The sequence below is a fragment of the Topomyia yanbarensis genome, chromosome 2, assembly GCF_030247195.1.
Source record: "Topomyia yanbarensis strain Yona2022 chromosome 2, ASM3024719v1, whole genome shotgun sequence".
In the NCBI taxonomy this organism is placed as follows: domain Eukaryota; kingdom Metazoa; phylum Arthropoda; class Insecta; order Diptera; family Culicidae; genus Topomyia; species Topomyia yanbarensis.
The window spans coordinates 299848269-299867882 of NC_080671.1; the positions used below are offsets into that span (position 1 = coordinate 299848269).

General features: G+C 35.4%; 1 protein-coding gene across 16 annotated transcripts in view; it reads left to right on the forward strand.

Moving 5' to 3' along the window:
* Positions 1–19614, forward strand: part of LOC131683354 (allatostatin-A receptor) — a 79103-nt gene that overhangs the window by 11560 nt on the left and 47929 nt on the right. For all 16 annotated transcript variants that reach the window (XM_058965254.1, XM_058965255.1, XM_058965260.1 and 13 more), the window contains 4 exons: positions 8627–8781; positions 8844–8974; positions 9052–9199; positions 13525–13643. In XM_058965254.1, coding sequence (XP_058821237.1) covers positions 8627–8781; positions 8844–8974; positions 9052–9199; positions 13525–13643 — 553 coding nt within the window. The remainder of the gene's footprint in view (positions 1–8626; positions 8782–8843; positions 8975–9051; positions 9200–13524; positions 13644–19614) is intronic.

Consider the following 19614-nt stretch of genomic DNA (forward strand, 5'->3'; position numbering starts at 1 on the left):
TGCTGTTAACTTTCAATTGTTTTGAAATAAATAACTATTGGAGGACATGTTGTTGGCAGTTGAAAATCAATAGTTTTGGACATTTCCTATGCACAGGGGGTTCCGACGATGTGTCAAAATAGATTTTTTGTCAACTTTTCGGGAGAGTTTTATATTGAAAGGAAAGTTATTGGCAGTTGACAATCAATAGTTTTGGACATTTTCAATATACAGGGGGTTCGACGATGTGTCAAAATGTATTTTTTCAACTTTTGGGGAAAGTTTATTATATTGAAGAAGTTATTGGTAAGTGAAAATCAATAGTTTTGGGCATTTTCAATGTACCGTCGGTGCGTCAAAATAGAATTTTTTTCAACTTTTCGCGAACTTTTTATATTGAAGGGCAGGTTGTTGGCGGTTCAAAATCGATAGTTTTGGACATTTTCAATTCACAGGAGGATCCACCAGTGCACAGTGTGTCCAAAGTGGCAAAAAGGTGAAAGAAATTCTTTGAACCACGAAAAACATTTTTAGCTATAGTGTCTTCAGCAAAGTTTATTTATATTTTTTTGCATTTAAAAAGTATTAGTTGGGTGATTAATCCCTCTAAAGCTGAGCAGCAAGTTCGCAATATCGTAAGTATTAACTTCGCTGAAGAGACTATGTGTCTATCTGTCGATTTTAAATTACATTTGTGGAGATTTCTTTAATATACCCCTGAAAATTGCTTTTAAAAAATACTTTTCTTGGTAATTTTGTAGAATTTCAAAATGTTCCAAGATTTTGTTCAGCGTAAGAAAATACAGAATTTTTGTAATGTAAGTTTATTTGTATCTCATACAACTTAGAAGTTATCGAATGTTTTAGTGCTCAAAAAGCAATATTTTTGTATGGAAGCCGCCAATTTCCGCAGGATGGATTTTGGTATGGAAGCCGCAGACGAATACCAATTCGAATCTGTAAAACAAACACTATCAAAATCGTTTAGTGGGCTCTAGCCTACGTTCAAGTCAAATTCGAGTAAATTCCTTCTTTAGCGTATTTTTCTTATCTTAGAGATGCAAAATATACAAAAATAATAATACTGTACTGTAAGACCTCCTTAAGGGAAACTTTTACTAAATGATCAGAACGGGTTAAGAGGCTTTGTCGAGGGACTAAAGAAGAATATTTTAACCGCTCCGATTTATTAAAAAGAAAGAAAAAATATGTTAGTCCAGGTGTTTGCGTTTCGACTTAGTCTCTTCAGAACCAAAAAAAAATGTGCCGATTTTGCCAATGTCATCGATTTATCAGCCTAAAATTCGCCAAGGGGCTGATAAAAACGGGTCTTCAATGTATTCAAAAAACGACTAAAACTCTATTATGAGGCCGTTCATAAATTACACTACATATTTAAGGGTAAAAGAAGGAAGAATGAAGCATCTTGTTACATAGTGTAGAGAAGAAAGAGGGGGCTAAAAGCTTCCTTCCTAGAAAAGGTAATCAAACATTGGAAATATGTATGTATATTCTCTTTTTTTAAATCCGAAATCTTCTAGTTTAAATTAAAATTATAATAAAATCTGTTAATCACCACACCACTAAAATGTGTAGTGTAATTTGTGAATGGCTTAATAACAGTGGTTTAGAAGTTTTTTTCAATACACTACAATTTTGCGTGCTATAAATTACTAATTACACAATAGCTCAAAATTTGTTTTTTTCATGGTCAAAACAATTTTGATCACCTTTTTGCCGCTTGGAAACACTGTGCACCTGGGACTCTTCTGTGCACAAACTTACTCGAAACGTTGAAAAATTCAATTTTGACACATCGTCGGATTCTTCTGCGTATTGAAATGTCCAAAATTATTGATTTTCAATTGCCAACAACTTTCCCTTCAATATAATACACTTTCGTTTAAATAATTTCATTTTGACGCATCGTTGGACCCCACTGTGCATAGAAAATGTGCAAAACTATTGATTTTCAACTGCCAACAACATGTCCTTCAATAGGTATTTATTTCTAAACAATTGAAAGTTAACCGGATCAACTTCAACTCCAATAAATGGGAAAGTAACGCAAAATGTATCGCGATAACCGATAAACCGACGATGACGATGAAAATGACGATACAATTATCGACGATGACGATGAAGGCGACGATACATTATCGTTAACGGAGTTTCCGATGACGATACATTATCGTTAACGAGTAACGCCGATAAATTATCGTGAAAAATGTATCGTATTAACAACCCTGGCTCAGGTGTATCAGTTATTGTTGAAAAGTTCCTTTATCGCCCAAGAAAATACAACGCTATACAATCGTTCGTCGCTTTACCATTACGTAGGCCTAATTGTGTATCTGATAAGAAAGACCCATTAGGCGGAACAGGATTATTTTCTCGGCCAATAACCGGATTAAGCATATCATTTCAATCGACCCATTCGAGTTACGATCGATAGTTGAGAGCAACCTCAGAAAGCACCATGAGAGTTTACGTCTAACTGGTTGGGATGACACTTCTGCAGTCCATTGTTGATCGGCCATCGAAAGATACGATCACTGCTTGGAGAGCCATTTAGCAATAAATTCCTTTCACAATAGTCTTGCTGTAGTCAGAAATGCTAACTAAGAATTTTAAGAGATCCAGAAATGTCAAAAGTTTTTTTATTAACTAGTCCAGAAAGTCATAGAATTTCATATTTCATACCCGAGCAAAGTCAAACATCAAAATTACAGCAAGTAGATATCATATTTTGATATCAGGCATCAAATTGAAATCTTATTTTGATATCGGTTTAAACTTTTTCAGATGCGACATCATATTTTGATCTCATTTTGATGTGCTTACATGCTTTGCGTTTTTTAGAAAAAAAAAAGTTTGTTTCTATTTCTGTGGCAAACATCAAATTGATTACTTATGTTGTTATTAATTAAATATGCCAACATCTCAATGAGTTTTCAATTTGCTTTCACTGATAGCATAATGTTTGTTGTATGTTTGATGTCATAGGATAATTTTTCTGCTTTCGATTTTGACTCTTTAACCGTTAAAACGACCAAAACGATAACAATCTGAGCAATCATTACCTACATCACAACATCAAGTTTAGTTCTCAATTTGATATCAGACTCTGCTCGGGGACTCGGACCGGAACAAAGGAACACTTGGGATTTTTTGTGCCCCGGGAAGTGCTGTGAACTCCATGTCTGACCTTAATCTTTCGAGACAAGGAGCTATTTGCTTCAGTGTCATTACAGCTTCCTCCTATAACTTCCAGGCACTCCAGAAGTTGTTCCCTCTTGTTGGATTTTGTTCCATCCACGAATAATGCTGTATGAAAACCCTAGTAATCCAGTATTTTACCGGTTGACAGACGTTCTTCAGTAGCTCCTCGCACATACACCATCGATTTCGACTTTATAAGACGTCGACTTAGATACGATAATTATTCGAGTAAAGATCATCCGCTTTTAGATTGCTATCACGACGTCAATCCGAGCGAACTTTGGCACACTTTCGAGCACAGCCAAAAAGCGATGAATATCGTTTGAGCCGGAAGATCGAGACCATGCTGAGTTTTGGAAGACAATTCTGATTCGACCTCCATTTCGCCATCCAGACTAAAAAGCCATCGATTTATCAGAGGAAACCGTCATTGCATGGGATAACTTTCGTGCAAACGGGCAGGAAACAATAGATGTGTTTGGATAAAAACAAACACTTCTCTTTAATCTTGTATCCAACAACGTTTCGATTATACAGAAAGCCATTAGTGTGAAACGATATCAAAACATTGTTAGTTCCCACTTTTGAAAAACAGGCACAGCAAAGTGCCAAAAACATTTCCGAAGAATTTTGTTTAAAAATCGTATGTTTTAATTAAAAACCAATTACATGGTGCTACAAAAAAATATGAATGTGTTTTTTTCAAGTGATTTGGGAAAACTTGTAGGTCTGGTGAAATATAACACAAAACCACGTTTGATCAATTTAATATACCCTCGAAATTTTGATTTAGGACAAAAAACTATTTTGTATGCTATATTATATTCTTTTGTTATAAATACTATGCGGTTTTGGGACAACAATAAGCAAGGAACCATTATTATGCGATCTTTCATGAAAAATTTGAAAATTGTTCAACATTTTTTATTTAGAAGCGTCTTTGTTTTAATAGAAATTTAGAGAGAATATTTAATTTAGATTCTAACGACTTATTTATCATCAAAATCGGTTAAAAAATAACACTAATTATTGTTTCCGAATTCGAAACTTGTTCGCATGAACTTTTAAGGGGTCAGCTTCAAATAAAATTTTCAAAACATCGATTTTTTGCTCGAATACGTATACATTCAAAAGTACGTGTGTGAACTTTGAAGTTAAAATTGGAAAACCTAACGGATGATGCAATTCTAGAATCCTATAGTGCCTCACTAACCCCTTAAGAGTTGCGAGCGAGTTTCTAATTTGGAAAAAATAACTGCTATTTTTCAACCGATTTAGATGATAAATAGGTCGTTAGATGCGGAATTATATGTTCTCTACTCATTTTAATCAAACCAAAGATGCTTCTTAAAAAGAATGTAGAACAATTATTATATTTTTTATGAAAAAATTGCAAAATATATATTTTTATATTGTTGTCCCAAAACAGCATTGTATTTTTAACAAAAGAACATAACATAGCACACCATCAGAAGGTCATACCTTCTTCTTTCCAGAACACTAAAAAATTGAAAATGTGTTAAAAAATAACGACGTAGCCAATTTTTAGTGTCCCGAAAAAATAGTTTTTTTGCAATAAATCAAGATTTTTAGGGTATACAGCATTTTTCATACATTATTTTGTGTTGCATTTTGTGAAATCTACGACCTATACTAGGCCACTTGAGAAGCACAAAATCACTGTAGCACTGTGTTATTACGTATTCTTTTAGCCAACACTACCGGTGTACCAATAGAAGCTTGAAATATCTTCTGATATTTTTTTTCTATTGTAATGATTTGGAATATTCAGATGAATTATCAAGAATCCTTCGTTAAGGTCACATTCTAGTAGGCACTTCCCAAGTTATACTTCTACGAAATAAGTTGTATGCTTTAGGAAAAAACCAGAAAATGTTAAAAGTAGGTTTCCTATTCCAATTTCAAATGCAATTTTGCCTAGTTATTTAGGACCCAAAGGAACAAATAAAACATTGTTAATAAAAAAAATCCTTCTTTACCCCCAACGGATTATAAAGAATTATTATAAACGTTCTAACGGATATTATTGAAAATTCATGCTGCGCAACCTATGCAATGTACATAGGGTGCATAAACGCACAAAAGGAAACCGAGATTAAGCGTTTATTATCACATACCACACAAAATATGTCTTTCTTACTAAGAAAGACGCTAATTATACTAGTGTGCAAGAAAAATGAAGCTGCGCGAAAAAGTTTTTTCCAGGCTAATTTTGGGTCGCTGAACACGAAAACAATGTTCATTTTTTTGTTCAAGGAAGCGATTTTGTGATTTTCTCAAAAACTTGTTTTTGAGTACTTTTTCAGTTGTTATTTGATATTTCATGTGAAATTCATCCAATTAATTTGGTCAATATGCAGGTTGAAAGGTGCCGAAATGCCCTTTCCAAAAACATATAACGTGAGTCAATCATATGTAAAAATTTTGGTGTTGCAAGCAACCCAAGTTTTAAGCAATGAATTTTTAATTATTTTTAAAAGTTACTCATTTTTAATTGATTTTTGCTGCATACAAAATTTTTGTTTGACTTTTTAAAATCTAAGATGACAGATAATATGCTTACGTTTATTTTAAGCCTAATGTGACTAACATTGAATGAAAAATGTTGATTCTATGGCACATTGAACGAAATTAAAATTTTGTAATTTTAGCAGACCCTGCCCTGGTGTGGCCGGCGGTTCAGAGGGTGTAGCACTGATCTCATAGTTTTGTAGCCACTGATAAAACTTATATTGCACTTGTAGCGTGCTATAAAACTTACTTACAATTGTTACTTGGGTAGCCACTAGTTCTGTAAACTAAGAATCGGCTGCGAAGTCTGTTGAAGCAGAAGTCGAAAATTCCTCTAAAAGATTGTACTGCCAAGGCTTTGTAATAGAAAGACGTTGACGAAATGTGTATCTGCACAGTTCAATAAATACCTACCACATGATGGAATTAATAATAAATTTTCTTTTTTATTACTCATTAATATACCTTTGTGCTGTTCACACAATCACGATTCCGGTCTAAAAAAGCTTTTCCCCTTGAATGCATTCGTTTGTGTTGGATAGTCTTCTCGAATTTGCATCAAGCAATAGATCCATCATGGCTTCGTCTCATATCGCTTTTCAATTGCTGCAATGTCTTGATGGAATCTATCACCAAACACAATACGCATACGCATACCGAATAGAAAAAATATTTTTTTCAAAAATTCATGTTTTTCATTCAGTTGAATATCGTAGAATAATATTCATTTCACTAATTATCTAGGAAAATGTATACAAATGCTAGTAAAGCATATGAAACAACAATTATCATCGCTTACATTGTGTCAGGGCGTTTGATTCGTTGCTATACGGTCGCTTCGTGTGATAATCGGAGACGAATGAAAATCTGCATGGATGATTGGACGGTTTGTTAGTTTGACGTTTTCAGTTGTGTCACTGAATATTGAAAATGAATGCGGCTGAATATGATCAATTTTCATTCAATGAATTTGAATATTTGTAACTCTGTTTAGGAGTACAAAGCTCATTCACGAACTTCGCTTCGAATCTGAAATAATGTTTATAAACAGTAAGAACGTTTCCGTTAACCGGTTTCTGGAATGATTGTTAAATATGTACTAACCACAGACAAAACAAAGCTTTTCCAACAAATATTTGCACATTTTAAAACAAGCACTTAGTTGTACAATGAAAAAAGCCCGAAACAATTCAAATGCTGTAGTTGATAAACGCTATACAGAGCGGCAACGTGTAATGATAAACTCATTTGTGCGACCGAAAATAAAAGCCGCAAGGACAGAACATGCTTCTTGAAACCCGTTTCAAATATATTAGAATATAAAAACCGGATATAAACTTCAAGCATAAAAATCGGACTGAGAGATTCCTTTGTAAGAGTCGGATAAAAAAAACCTTCAGTAAAAAAAACCAGAAAAAATATATCCGATTCTTATAAAGTAGTTTTTGTTAGCCGACTTTTAATCTTGAACATCAAGATATACGGATGCTCCTACGAGCGATTCCTTTATTTTTAAACGATTTTCATACTGAAGGTTCATCCTTGCCCAGTTTTACGGGTGAGAACTTTTTATGCGATTCTTATGCTGAAGGATTTCACTCCAATTTTTATGCTTGAAGTTTATTTCCAATTTTAATATTCTAATATGTTTGAAACGGGATTTGCGAAGCATGTTCTATCCTTGCGACTTCATTTGAGTGCCCTTTGTTGCAACACCACGAGAAATCTGTGTGTATTTTTTGTAAAAGTTAAATTCCATTATGGTCCAGCAGTTAATGAAATGCGATATCAGGGAATCAAGTGTAGAACATTATTTTAGCCGAAAATATGATTGTGTGAAAAATACAAAAAGTTACAATTTTCACTCAGTGCTTCATACCATCTACATTTTTCATCCGATTTTATGTAAAAAGATTATTTATCACATTAGATTAGATTGTGAGTTGTTTGTTCCGGTCGGGTCCTTTTTGAACGAGATATTGACAAATAACTAAAAAAAGACTCGTATTCAGCGACGCAAAATTGACTTAGAAAACACCTTTCTCCTTAGCTTATCTCGATTACCTTAAAATCTACCGAGCTTCTTTAAAAGAGAAATTGAGTATGATTTTCGTGTTCAGCGACCCAAAATTAATCTAGAAAACACTTTTTTTCGCTACTGAATTTTTCTTGTAAACTAGTGTAATCTTATTTAGACCAAAAGAGATATGTGAAAAGCAGAACAATTTTCACTCGGTGCTTAATAACACCAACAGTTTTTATCAGATTTTCGTGATATTAGGCTTAAAATTCACGTGAGAAGTGTGTCTCTCACATAAAATTTTAAATTTTTTTTTGCTGAATCATTTTTTTTAATCAAGATCAACTAAAAATTAGTAATTTTAATACTATAAATACTTTTTTCGACTTTGGTTGCTCTTAATCCTGAATTGTTGATATTTAATCCAAACATGTTATAGATTTTTATATTGGGCACAATACCTTTCGAATGGTGAGTGGTGTGTTTCAATTGGAAAACTTTTTCCTAAGATATTGCCCAATAACTGCAAAAGTGCTCACAAACACTTGTTTTCAAAAAATCTCATAAACGATTCTTTTAAAAGGAAAGGAAAATAATTGATGATTTTCGTGTTCAGCGACCCAAAATTGACTTAGAAGACACCTTTTTTCTTAACTTCATGCAATCACCTCAAAATTTGTAAACTAGTGTTATCTGGAGTTTTCGAATATTTCATAATACTGATATCTTGAAACCGTTTGACAGAAACTTACTTGCGTTCGTACTAAAACTTATAATTTATAACACTAATCGTTTAAAATGCGAAATTTCATCATTTTTTCTTTAATTATAATAAATTGGACAGTCTGTTGGTAAAAATAAATATAATTTCAGTGGTAGCCGCCAACCCCAATATGCGTTCCACAACAAACTTGCTCATTATTAACTTGGCAGCTGCCGATCTACTATTTGTTATTTTCTGCGTTCCGTTCACGGCGACTGATTACATCCTTCCAGAGTGGCCATTCGGTTCGACCTGGTGCAAATTTGTAAGTAACAAATAATAGCTCGTCCATGTGACTTTCAAAAAAACTTACAACTAATTCATCAGGTTCAATATATGATAGTGGTGACCGCCCATGCCAGTGCCTATACTTTAGTGCTAATGTCATTGGATCGCTTCCTGGCCGTAGTGCATCCAATTACCAGCATGTCAGTTCGAACGGAGAAAAATGCGGCGATGTGAGTTAAACATTTTCTTTTTTGCATTGCAAATTTTAATCATCCCCAACTATACTGGAAACTGTTCTCCATTACAGAGCAATAGCAATCGCGTGGTTTGTTATAGTGACCACGGCAATTCCAGTCGCTATATCCCATGGGGTCTTGCACTATCCCAGCAAAGGAGGTGATTACACTGCCTGCCTGTTTCTACATACGGAGGGATATAATTTAGTTGCATTTCACGTAAGTGTTTGTTAGTTATTTTAGGAAGCACTAATGATTAATATTCTTTGTGATTTTAATAGATACGTTGGAAGAGTTTGTTGAACCACTTAAAAAAATTGTTTTCGGTTTTCTGAATTTCATTTTTTTACGGTTTTTGTTGGGTAACAGTTGCCTAATTCATCTTAGCACGTCAATTCATCCCACCCATTTGAACACATTAGTTAGAGCAGTGTCTATTATCTCTATTCAACGCACTAGCTTAAATGGTTGGATGAATAAGGGTGCATTGTACTCGACCTTTCACTTCCCTCAAACGCGAGAATTTTACAATTTCCAGGCCAGATCTTTTATTGTATCTACTTATTAGGAACGAAGCAAATATGTTGAATGTTATTTAAGCGCAAGCCAGTGATATATGGCCGAGTTATCAACGAAATAGTGTGACGTCCTGACTAATGAGATGAATAAGGGCTCGTCTACCCTATATTTAATTCAACGATATGCGTACGAATTATTTATTATATCCGTTTTTAACACAGAAGGTTCAGCCGACTTAAGGTTGGACAGAGAATACGCAAAATTCGCAAGCGAAAAAAGCAATTTTTTTTTCAACACCGTATGTCAGATCTTCATAAAAATCAATCAGCGTATGTAGAAAGTTGTTATAGTACTGCTGATTGATTTTTATGAAGATCTGACATATCGTGTGGAAAAAAACTGCTTTTTTCGTTTGCGAATTTTACCCTTTCTCTGTCCAACCTTAATCGACAAAAATATATTTAAGCGATTCTTACACCACGAGTTTAAGTACGAGGTTTACGATGGAAATTTTTGACCGGCTTTCACATGCTAGTGGAATTTAAAGGGTTATATACAAAGTTGGAACTCAAAACATTGAAAAAACTTCCTTGATCTGATCCAAAGTCTGTACTAACAGGTTATCGTGCTCAATAAAATTACAAAATTACAAAAAATATATTCAATATTTTTAAAGTGCATTTCTTTTGAAAATATCTAAATTTCATCTAGATGAGAGCACTACATTTCAAATTACAGCCGTTTGCAACACGCAGGAACCGCACGAGTGAAGTAGATAAAAAACTTTAAACGCAATTATCTCGGAATAAAGTATTTTTGCAAAAAGGACGGTTGCGGTGAACATGATATCTCAAAAACTAATCATCCAATTTTCATAACTTTTTTTAAAATTGTTTCTATTTACGTTCTACTGTACTTGAACGGTTCCCTTTCCACCAATTTTTTTTATTCTTCGCAACAAATTTTTGTTTAAAATTTTGAACACATTAACATAGTCTTTTTGCAAGAAAAATTGGGGATACCGATCCATTCAAGTACACCACAATACATTTTTCTTCAATTTTTTTTACTTTATTGATTTTAGTTGTGCGGTTCGCCTTGGAGAGCGCTCATCGCAAGCCTCTACCAAAAACACTTTGAATATATTTTTCAATTCAACTTGCTTTTTCTATCTTTGATCGTACTACCAACGAACTGTCTTTCGCTTTTTCAAATAAAATTGGTACAATACCCTTTAAAAATCACAAACGTAGTTCACTTTTTCTCCACAACTTTGTATATAACCTTTTCTTTCTTTTTAGACTTTAGCCATAGAACGTTGCACTGGGTACAAATGTACTCCACGCCATCTTTAGAGCCGTGTGAAGACGATTCCTCGGCATTTACCGACCTGGGTCCCTTACCATAATTCAATTTAGAGTTCTTAGTAAGAGTAGGAAAAGTTGGTAAAGCCAGTTTGTTTGTAGCCTTCGTTGAAGTAGGAGTTGGTATGGGGTACATCTGTACCCCAGTGTACGGTTGTCGTTAGTGATTCGTTCTGTCAGTGGAAATATGACTCGTGACAATTACAGTTTAAATACTGATTGTTTTACTACGTAAGTAACAATTAGTATTATGTAATCGTTTTTAATCATTTATTCAATTAATTTAATTTAATTTTGCAGTAGAAAAGAAAACGTTTCCATTTACGTCGATTTTTACTCTATTATTTTCTATTTTTATAGCTTATCAGAAAAAGTTTGCAAAAATAGTTTTCGTGTAGTAACTGCTGTAACAGTAGCGCTGCGTGTTACCAATGTATTACTGGTCAGAAAAAAAAATTCATTTCAATTTTCACCCCATTTCGTGGTATTTTCCAAAACCCCATTTTTCAACTTTCACTCTTTCAAATAATTGCATTTTTTTAAATCTCGAAATACCATTTTTGCCGTTTCTAGACCATTCTTTCAACCTATAGAATCATTTGATTTTTTTCAAATCGGTTGAAAATTTGCAAAGTTATAGTAGTTTTTACGAAAAAAGGCAAGTCATCGTTTTTTTCCTTTCTGTTTTTGGTTAGGCCTATTTTTGTACCATTGATTCAATAAAATCCAAACTTTCACCTACACAACCGGTTTCGCAATTAAAAAGTGAAGAAAATGATACATTGTACATTGTCAAACGTGTGGGGTACGTTTGTACCCCAGTGCAACGTTGTAAGGTAAAACAAGTAGGTGTAACGTTCTAGGGTTAATTTCGGTCGTTGAACTGAAAGTGAAATAAGAGGAGAAGCTAGGTAGTACAGAACCTGTATTGGACAAACTGGAAACACTTTTAGGCTCAGTGACTATGAGCAAAATTATAGACATGATATTTGGTAAAAACCCAACAAATTTGCTAACAAACAACACATCTTTATAATGATATAACCTGTATAAATAATCATGAGTTTGGGTAGCTGTACATACTAGATTTTCGGTTTAATATTAGGAACTTCTTCAGGGTTGATTGAGAAGCATATTTGAAGAAGAATCATTCTACACATTCTGCCAAATTTCAACACTTCAAATTTCATAAATATAACTTTTCAGTTTTATGAAAATGTTTGTTGAAATGAATTCCATGAATTTTAAATATCAAAATGGCAAAATGCAATTGTCTTGCTTCACAAATAAATACGAGGTGTAATGTTTCCATTAGTGCAATAATAAAGCAGATATATGTCGAAAATCTACAGTAAATACGCGTTAAACGATGGATGGTCCTGCGTATGAAATTTCATACGCTAGGATATAACGGGTTGAACACACATGATACGTAAAACTTTCTCCCAGTAGGCCCCGAGAGCCGAGTATTTTAAGCAGTCTTCCCAAATGAACATCGAACACCATGTTCGCTCTAGTTCTGTGCTCATCCTACACCATCATTTCGTGTGCAAACTCGAACGCGCTAATGCGTACCAAAACACGAACACATGTTTGCCTGAACAACTGAACCCCATGTACGTACGCGGTGTTCGTACACACAGGTTCTTGATACTAGTTTTCTCTTTCTCTCTTCCATCATCACTAGCATTGATTCATTCTGTTTTGCGTGTGCCTTTCTTATGTACGCACACGGTGTACGTACACGGTGTTTAAACCTAAGTTTGCACATCGTTCGCTTGGGTTCGGTGTTCGATGCGAACCTGTACACAAAGGCAAAGAATGTTTGAGGTTGAACGCGTGCACGAAATTTTGTACACGGGTGCAAACTTGTCGATGTTCATGGGAAGACTGATTTTAAGTTTCCCCGGGTAATGTACAAAAGTCCTGTAAACTTATAAATAAGCTTTAGGAAGTAACTCGTATAAAATCATCAACTGAAAATCATAATATCAGCATCCATTAAGCCAACACAATCGTTTTCCTCATACTCACTTAGGGTCGATTTCTTCACCCTTGCTTAACTTTTAAACCAGGTTCATCATTACGTTTAAACCTGGCTTAAGCACTAAGCGAGGGTGAAGAAATCGCCCCTTAGAATCTTGAATTTAAGATGAACAATTATAATAAGCAATTGTCTATCCCCAGTTTTATTCTTATCATTCTAAAATCGACCATTTCGCACAATAACAACCGCGGGAGCTCAAGAGTGTGTGAACATTTTTATCAGTCATGTCAAATGGTTGAGCGCCTCTTGCGGTGAGCAGAAAATAAGAAAATTGTAATGAATAATTACAAAATTTGGTTGGATTGACGTACTCTTGTTATAAAGGTAAAATTGGAACGATTCCATGAACAGAACCGCGGAAAAGCAAATGCTTTTGGGACCTATCTGGCAAACGAAAGGATAATTCATCCACCAAATAATCATGACGCCCACTTACACACTTTTATCACGAAGCACGTACCTACGTACATTTAAGTACGAGGTATTAGATACTCTTTGCAATTTTAAAGAAACCAATTTTGCCAACAGATTTTTGATCAATCGACGTCAAAGCTTGTTAGAAACACAGCACGTTCCAACTATCAATAAAACATCGTTTGTATTCAATTTCACAGGTATCGTTCTTTCTATCATCATATGTCGTTCCACTGACTCTAATATCAATGTTGTACATCGGGATGCTAGCACGGTTATGGAAAGGCGCACCAGGAGGTCGAGTTTCTGCTGAATCGAGGTAACACATATGTCTATCGATGACAATTTATTCAGCCTGTTTCCTTCTATTTTACGGTTTCGTACTTATTTAAAGGGCATTTATTGAGATGTTGACCTCTCAGTTGATTTAATTTTAGTGGTATGAACATTGAGTATCTGTTATATTTTCACATTAGTTTCGTTTTGTAGTCGGATTTACATATTTAATACAAAAACAATTAGTGTTACAGCGAGCGACAGGATTAAAAGGTGTTTTTGGCGTCCCGCTCTATGTTGATATTTCATATGTTGCTTATATCTCTGTTCGAAGTGGAACGAAATTCGCAGAAAACAACTTTGCCTGAATAAAAATCTTGGATGAATCGAATGCAAGTGGTTTCTTGTTGCGCGAAGCTACACCCCTCCTCTCTTGTTCAGAAGAATTCATCGCAGCACACAGACGTCCAGCTCAAGCGTTCAGATAGTAGATACAGAACACTAGATTCGGATTGTCGCTGGCATCAGTGGTAAGACTATCATTGTTTTGATTCCGGGATATACCTGGCAAATGAGCCAAATAAAAAAAGCAAAAAAATAATCCTCTATCGTTGTTTCATAGCGACTAATTATTTTTGTCAATGAAATTCAAGAAAATAGAGTATAATTAAAAACATTCAAAATGATGATTATCCTCAGTGTTAACATTAGAAAGTGATTTTTTTTATAACGTGATAGTCTTAAGAACCTTTGTAACATGTTATGTAAAAAAAACCCCGGCGTAAAAAAAGCTTTTGCAAATGCCGTGTCAAATAAACGTTTTATGAAAAAAAATTATTTTTGTTGCTTTTAGCCAGCAAAACAATGGCCATTCTTGGCTAATGTGTTTTCACTAATTAGAATGCACAAATTGTCTAAACCTGTACTGAATTTTGATAAATTTTCATTTCCTTGTGCGGTATATACAACCTCTTTCATTTCATAATAATAACAGTCGAAAATTTACATCGAGAAAATTCGTTATAGTGATTATATTGATTTCACACATTTTTTTCAATTTGTAGTAGCACATAAAAATTATCTGTTACGCATAGATATCAAGTGGAAACTAATGAAATTATAATAGTGTGCCACATAAAAATTTGATTCATAGCGCATATCTAGAGTGACCATACGTCCTGGTTTTCCAGGACAAGTCCTGGTTTTGCCTTGACTGTCCTGGTGTCCTGGGAAGTCGAGCAAAATGCTTGATTTGTCTTGGTTTTTCTCCTGTAGGCCTAATATATTTCTATTTATTCAGTCTTCGCATTTCACTATGCTCCAGATCGCAGTTACGACCGACCGCAACCATAACTGCAACTCATCTTCCACCGGAATGCGACAAACAAAACTTAATACAGTCGAATCTCCCAATTGTACCTTCCGCTGATTTTTTAAACTCTCAAGAATGCCTCGTCAATATCGATGAAACAATGATTACCAACACTTCTTCTCGGATTAAATCGCCTTTCAATCCGGGACCCGAAGAATTCCCTTTGGTATCTCTGAAAAGACACATCGGCGTTTTGATGCTTCTGCTTCTACTTGAGTCCTCTTGCTAGTGTCTTTTTTTCGTCTTACGAAAATCTATTCCATTAAAAGAAAAATATCAACTATCGTGGAATAATTTCATTGAGCGCTCTCTCGAGCTGGGGATCATGGAATTACTACGGGGTCGATACCAGTACCTAATCATACCATTCTACCTAATGTCTGCTGTCTATATGCACCGTGCCAGTACTATAAACAAGCACAGTTACTTTCATCGGTGATATGCGATTGATATGCGTCTGCACGATCTACACCTGGGTACTATTAATAAATTTATTACAACTATCATGTCGGAATACGTAAGATGGAATCCTTTAAGGTTGAAACCTGAATAAATTTTTTCTAGGTATTTCCAACGGTGTTCGCTTCGTGAGAATGCGAGTGACGGAACCTATTCCTTCATATCTGAACTTTCAATTCAAAGCAATCAAACCAAATCTCAAATCACGCTGTGCAGTGCACGCATGAAGGACAGAACCCTGCTTGCCCTACGTTGTTACACAAGAAGACACATTACGAGAAACCATGCACACAAACCTCTAACGAAGCAATATCAACTGCAAGCATCACACAGTTCTTCATCAACATCAACTAAATCACAAACCACCGGAGTTGCAGCTCAGGCACCAACGAATACTGGAACAAGTGAACCTACGCACAGCGTGTCCGATCATTGTGATGCGCCTACTACTTCCCAATCAACTGATAGCACCACCGATAATAAAGTAAATAACAAAAAACACGGATACGCGATCGTGACCCGTAGGCCCCACAAACAATTCAAACCAGGTGAAAGCCCATACAACATTAACAGCGAGGATAGCAAGAACGAAAACGATAAACCGAGAGAAAGCGGACTAAGTGATCCACAAGCAACAAGAGGCAATGAAATAAATAGATCTTCAACAAGAATAACAAGAAGTAATAAATCGCGTACACAAGATCCGATCTATATACAATAAAATGCGATATATTTATTTTTATTTATACATTGGTAATATTAAAAAAATCACGGCTCAGGTAATGCATTGAGGCGTATCAAATAAATGAAATAGCTTATGGACGATTAACATGCATTCACGCTTGGACACTGAACAGCGACTAACCGCCGAGTCTAGCATCCTACATAACAGGGAGTATGGAATGTCGCACTCAAATCAGTGCTGCGAAATTTCAAAACCAGTTACTTATTTCTGCTTGTATTTACCGCAACCAAAATTCAGATTCACCGCCTCCCTCATTCATAAACTTTACAACTGACTGAAACTTCATGCAGAATGGAATGCTTGAGTGCAGAGGAAATATAAATTCTTTCACCAACCAAACCATATATTTGTTTTTATGTGGAAAGTTGGACGGCAGAAGCTTACATCTTCTACATTTTCGAGCATAAGTGAACTGCATAATCTATATGTGGTGCACTTTTGCTCAATAATCCCTCTCATAGGTAGAACGGAAACAAAATTCAGTTTGCTTCTGAAACCGAACATGTCCGAGCCTGAATACGCTGTGTCGGGAGAACGAATGACGAGGGAAACGAACCAAACATTTCATTCATCACGACGGGCATGAATTGAATTTTGTTTTCTTTCAAATTCACACAGGGATGTCAATTTTTTCAAGTTCTGACTCAAACTGATATTATTTACACCAAGCTATCCGCCAGTTTTCATATAACAATTGATTAAACAGAGAAAATTTTGGTAACAACGGTAGGTTTTGCAGCTCTCAAATTGAGAGATAATGGTTGTCATTGGAGATTGCCAGGCATAGCGCAGGGAAGCTACTTGGGATCGTTGATGTTTCTGATTTACGTCAATGTCGTGTTTTTAGTACTGACAACTCCTCGCCGATCCTGCACAGACCATCTCAGCATGAAACGTTTGCTGATGGTGGTGTAGCAAGAACTGCCTTTGTGTAAAAGTTCTTGGTGATCGAATTCCGACGAAAGACTTTCTGGCAGAGCTCTTCCTCCCAGACTACCAGAACTTTTTTACTGTCGAAGCTCTTTCGATCTTGAATGCATAAAAATCGCAGCTGAATAAACCAGACTATAATGAAAAGAAGTTCAACTGAACGGTTTACGGTTACACGTAGACCATATTTTTCTTTCTGCGTGTACCAAAAGTGCGGATCAAAGACTTTTACTATATAGACTTTCGATACCTTGACAGATATATACCGAAAGAAAAACAAACATGTTCCGAGACGAGAACAATGGGAACACAAGCGACAATCCTAATCTAGTGTTCTGTATCTACTTTTCAGATTGTGTAAAATCAACAGCCAATTTAGAATTAATTGGAATATTACCGCCAGGTGCGCTATTGACGTAGACGGAATTGACAGAAATTTGGCCGACATAGGGAACAGCTCTAGTATAGACAAACTTCAGCTCTAGTATTTCCATAGAGGGCCGCCTTGGGGAGATCTGATTTTTCCAGCATTTGTTGTAATTTTCTTGCACTTTAATTTGTTTACACAGTGGTTTGCCCGTTTAAAAGTTATCGGTATTGGAAAAAGAACTAATTTCAATCAAAAAACGTGAATATCTCCACACATACTAGCGAGAGCAAGTTTCCGTCTTCGGCAAAGTAATGCAGTTTAATAGTCCAAACAATGTTCTAGATCATTTATATAATGGAAAAAATCTAGAAGAAAACTTATCGATGAAAAAACTGTTTTAAGGGGCCTTTTACAAATAATGTCCCATATCTCAAAAAGCTTAAAAGATAGAGAGTTGAAGTCTTCAGGTAAAATGTTTGCAACGAGTTTCTCTACAACTTTGCTGAAGTAAGTGCTTGTCTATCTCAATTTTTAAAGAAAATAAATTTCGTAACTCACTATTAGAAGAATTAATCATCAATTCGATAAGACAGAAAGAAGGGGAGTTCTACTCCAAAAAACTTTCTCAAAGACACCATATTGCTAAAGTCAGCCGTTTTGACGCAATCTAAAAAAACCCCTTTTTTGCTCTTTGGGACCACTGTGGACTGGTATGGTGGCGCTAGTGTTTTAATTGATATTCGCTCAAATGTTTACACAAATATTAGAGACCACGCACAAAAGACATAACATTTTTGAGGAAAGAGGGGAGGTGTTATACCGATTTTGCAATAAAATGTGACGAGAGGAAGGTGGAATTAGGTAGTTGCTTAAATTGCTTTATGGGCATAAACATCCATTAATTCCAAAAAAAAAACAATTTAAGGTTCAAAGAACTTTCGGTGAGCGTTTATACGAATTTAACGCTTGATAGTACTGCCGTTCCAATCTTATCTGTCCCATGTTCAAAATCATCCAGTTGAGAAAAATGCGATACAAGTTTAAAACTTATTCCTCTGTTCAACACAAAACTATACTATCAGCTGTACGTTTTTCATTTTATTTCAATAAGTATGACTTATTTCTGATGACTCATCATGAAATCCACTTATTTTCATCGTGAAATTCTTTTTAAACGCTGTTTTTCGTTAGTGGGACAATTATGCTTGGAAAATTGATCTAAAACTAGCAAATCAAAGCATGCTTGTCCCAGTGCGATGCGCGCATCGCAAACTTGTCATTGTGTTTTCGCGAAAAGTTTGTCCTCCGCTGTCTTGCGTTATCGGTATAATCTCGAAAATGAATGCTTTAGAGCTCCTTAAAGCATATGCAAGTGAAAGTGAGGATGAAGTACTCGGATTCGACGTGGACTCTAACTCGGAAAAAAAGTTTTTTGATACATGCGCGAATCACGAAGAGCTTGTCACAGCGGAAGGATCTGTTGTTGGGCTTAATTCTGCGCACGCACCTGATGATTCCAACGGAAGCGTTTTGGAACCGGGCAAACTAACAAGTAAAAAAACTAAAAAGGAAATTAAGAGAGAGGATTCAGCTAAAAAGCGTCGATTGGCTCACGAAGTCATTTTGGAAAAATGCAACTGTCGAAAAGATTGTAATCAACATTTTGCACAAGATGATAGAGTTAATATTAATAACGATTTCTGGAAACTCGATTTGTTTGGTCAAAGAAGATTCATACAGAAGTATGTCCATCTTGGCCTCCTGGCAAACCGTCGCAAGCGGCGTATCAGAGGTGATATTACGAAAAAAACGTCCTACACTTGCAGTCTACCAGCTGCAAGCGGTGACTTAGTTCAAGTGTGTAGGAAATTTTTTCTAAATAGTATACGATATTCCGAAGATTGTGGGTAAGTTCAAACAATATTTATTTTACAAGTTATCGTCATTTGTATATTGTGTTGAATAGCAATATGATTTATCGATATGTGAAAGAAGACGAAGACAGACGAGGAAAGTACAGTAGAAAAGCCGATACGCGTGAAGCTATTAAGACTCACATCCTGACGTATCAGCCGTCAATCTCTCACTACCGCCGGGAACATGCGCCAAATCGCAGATATTTACCTTCCGATTTAACT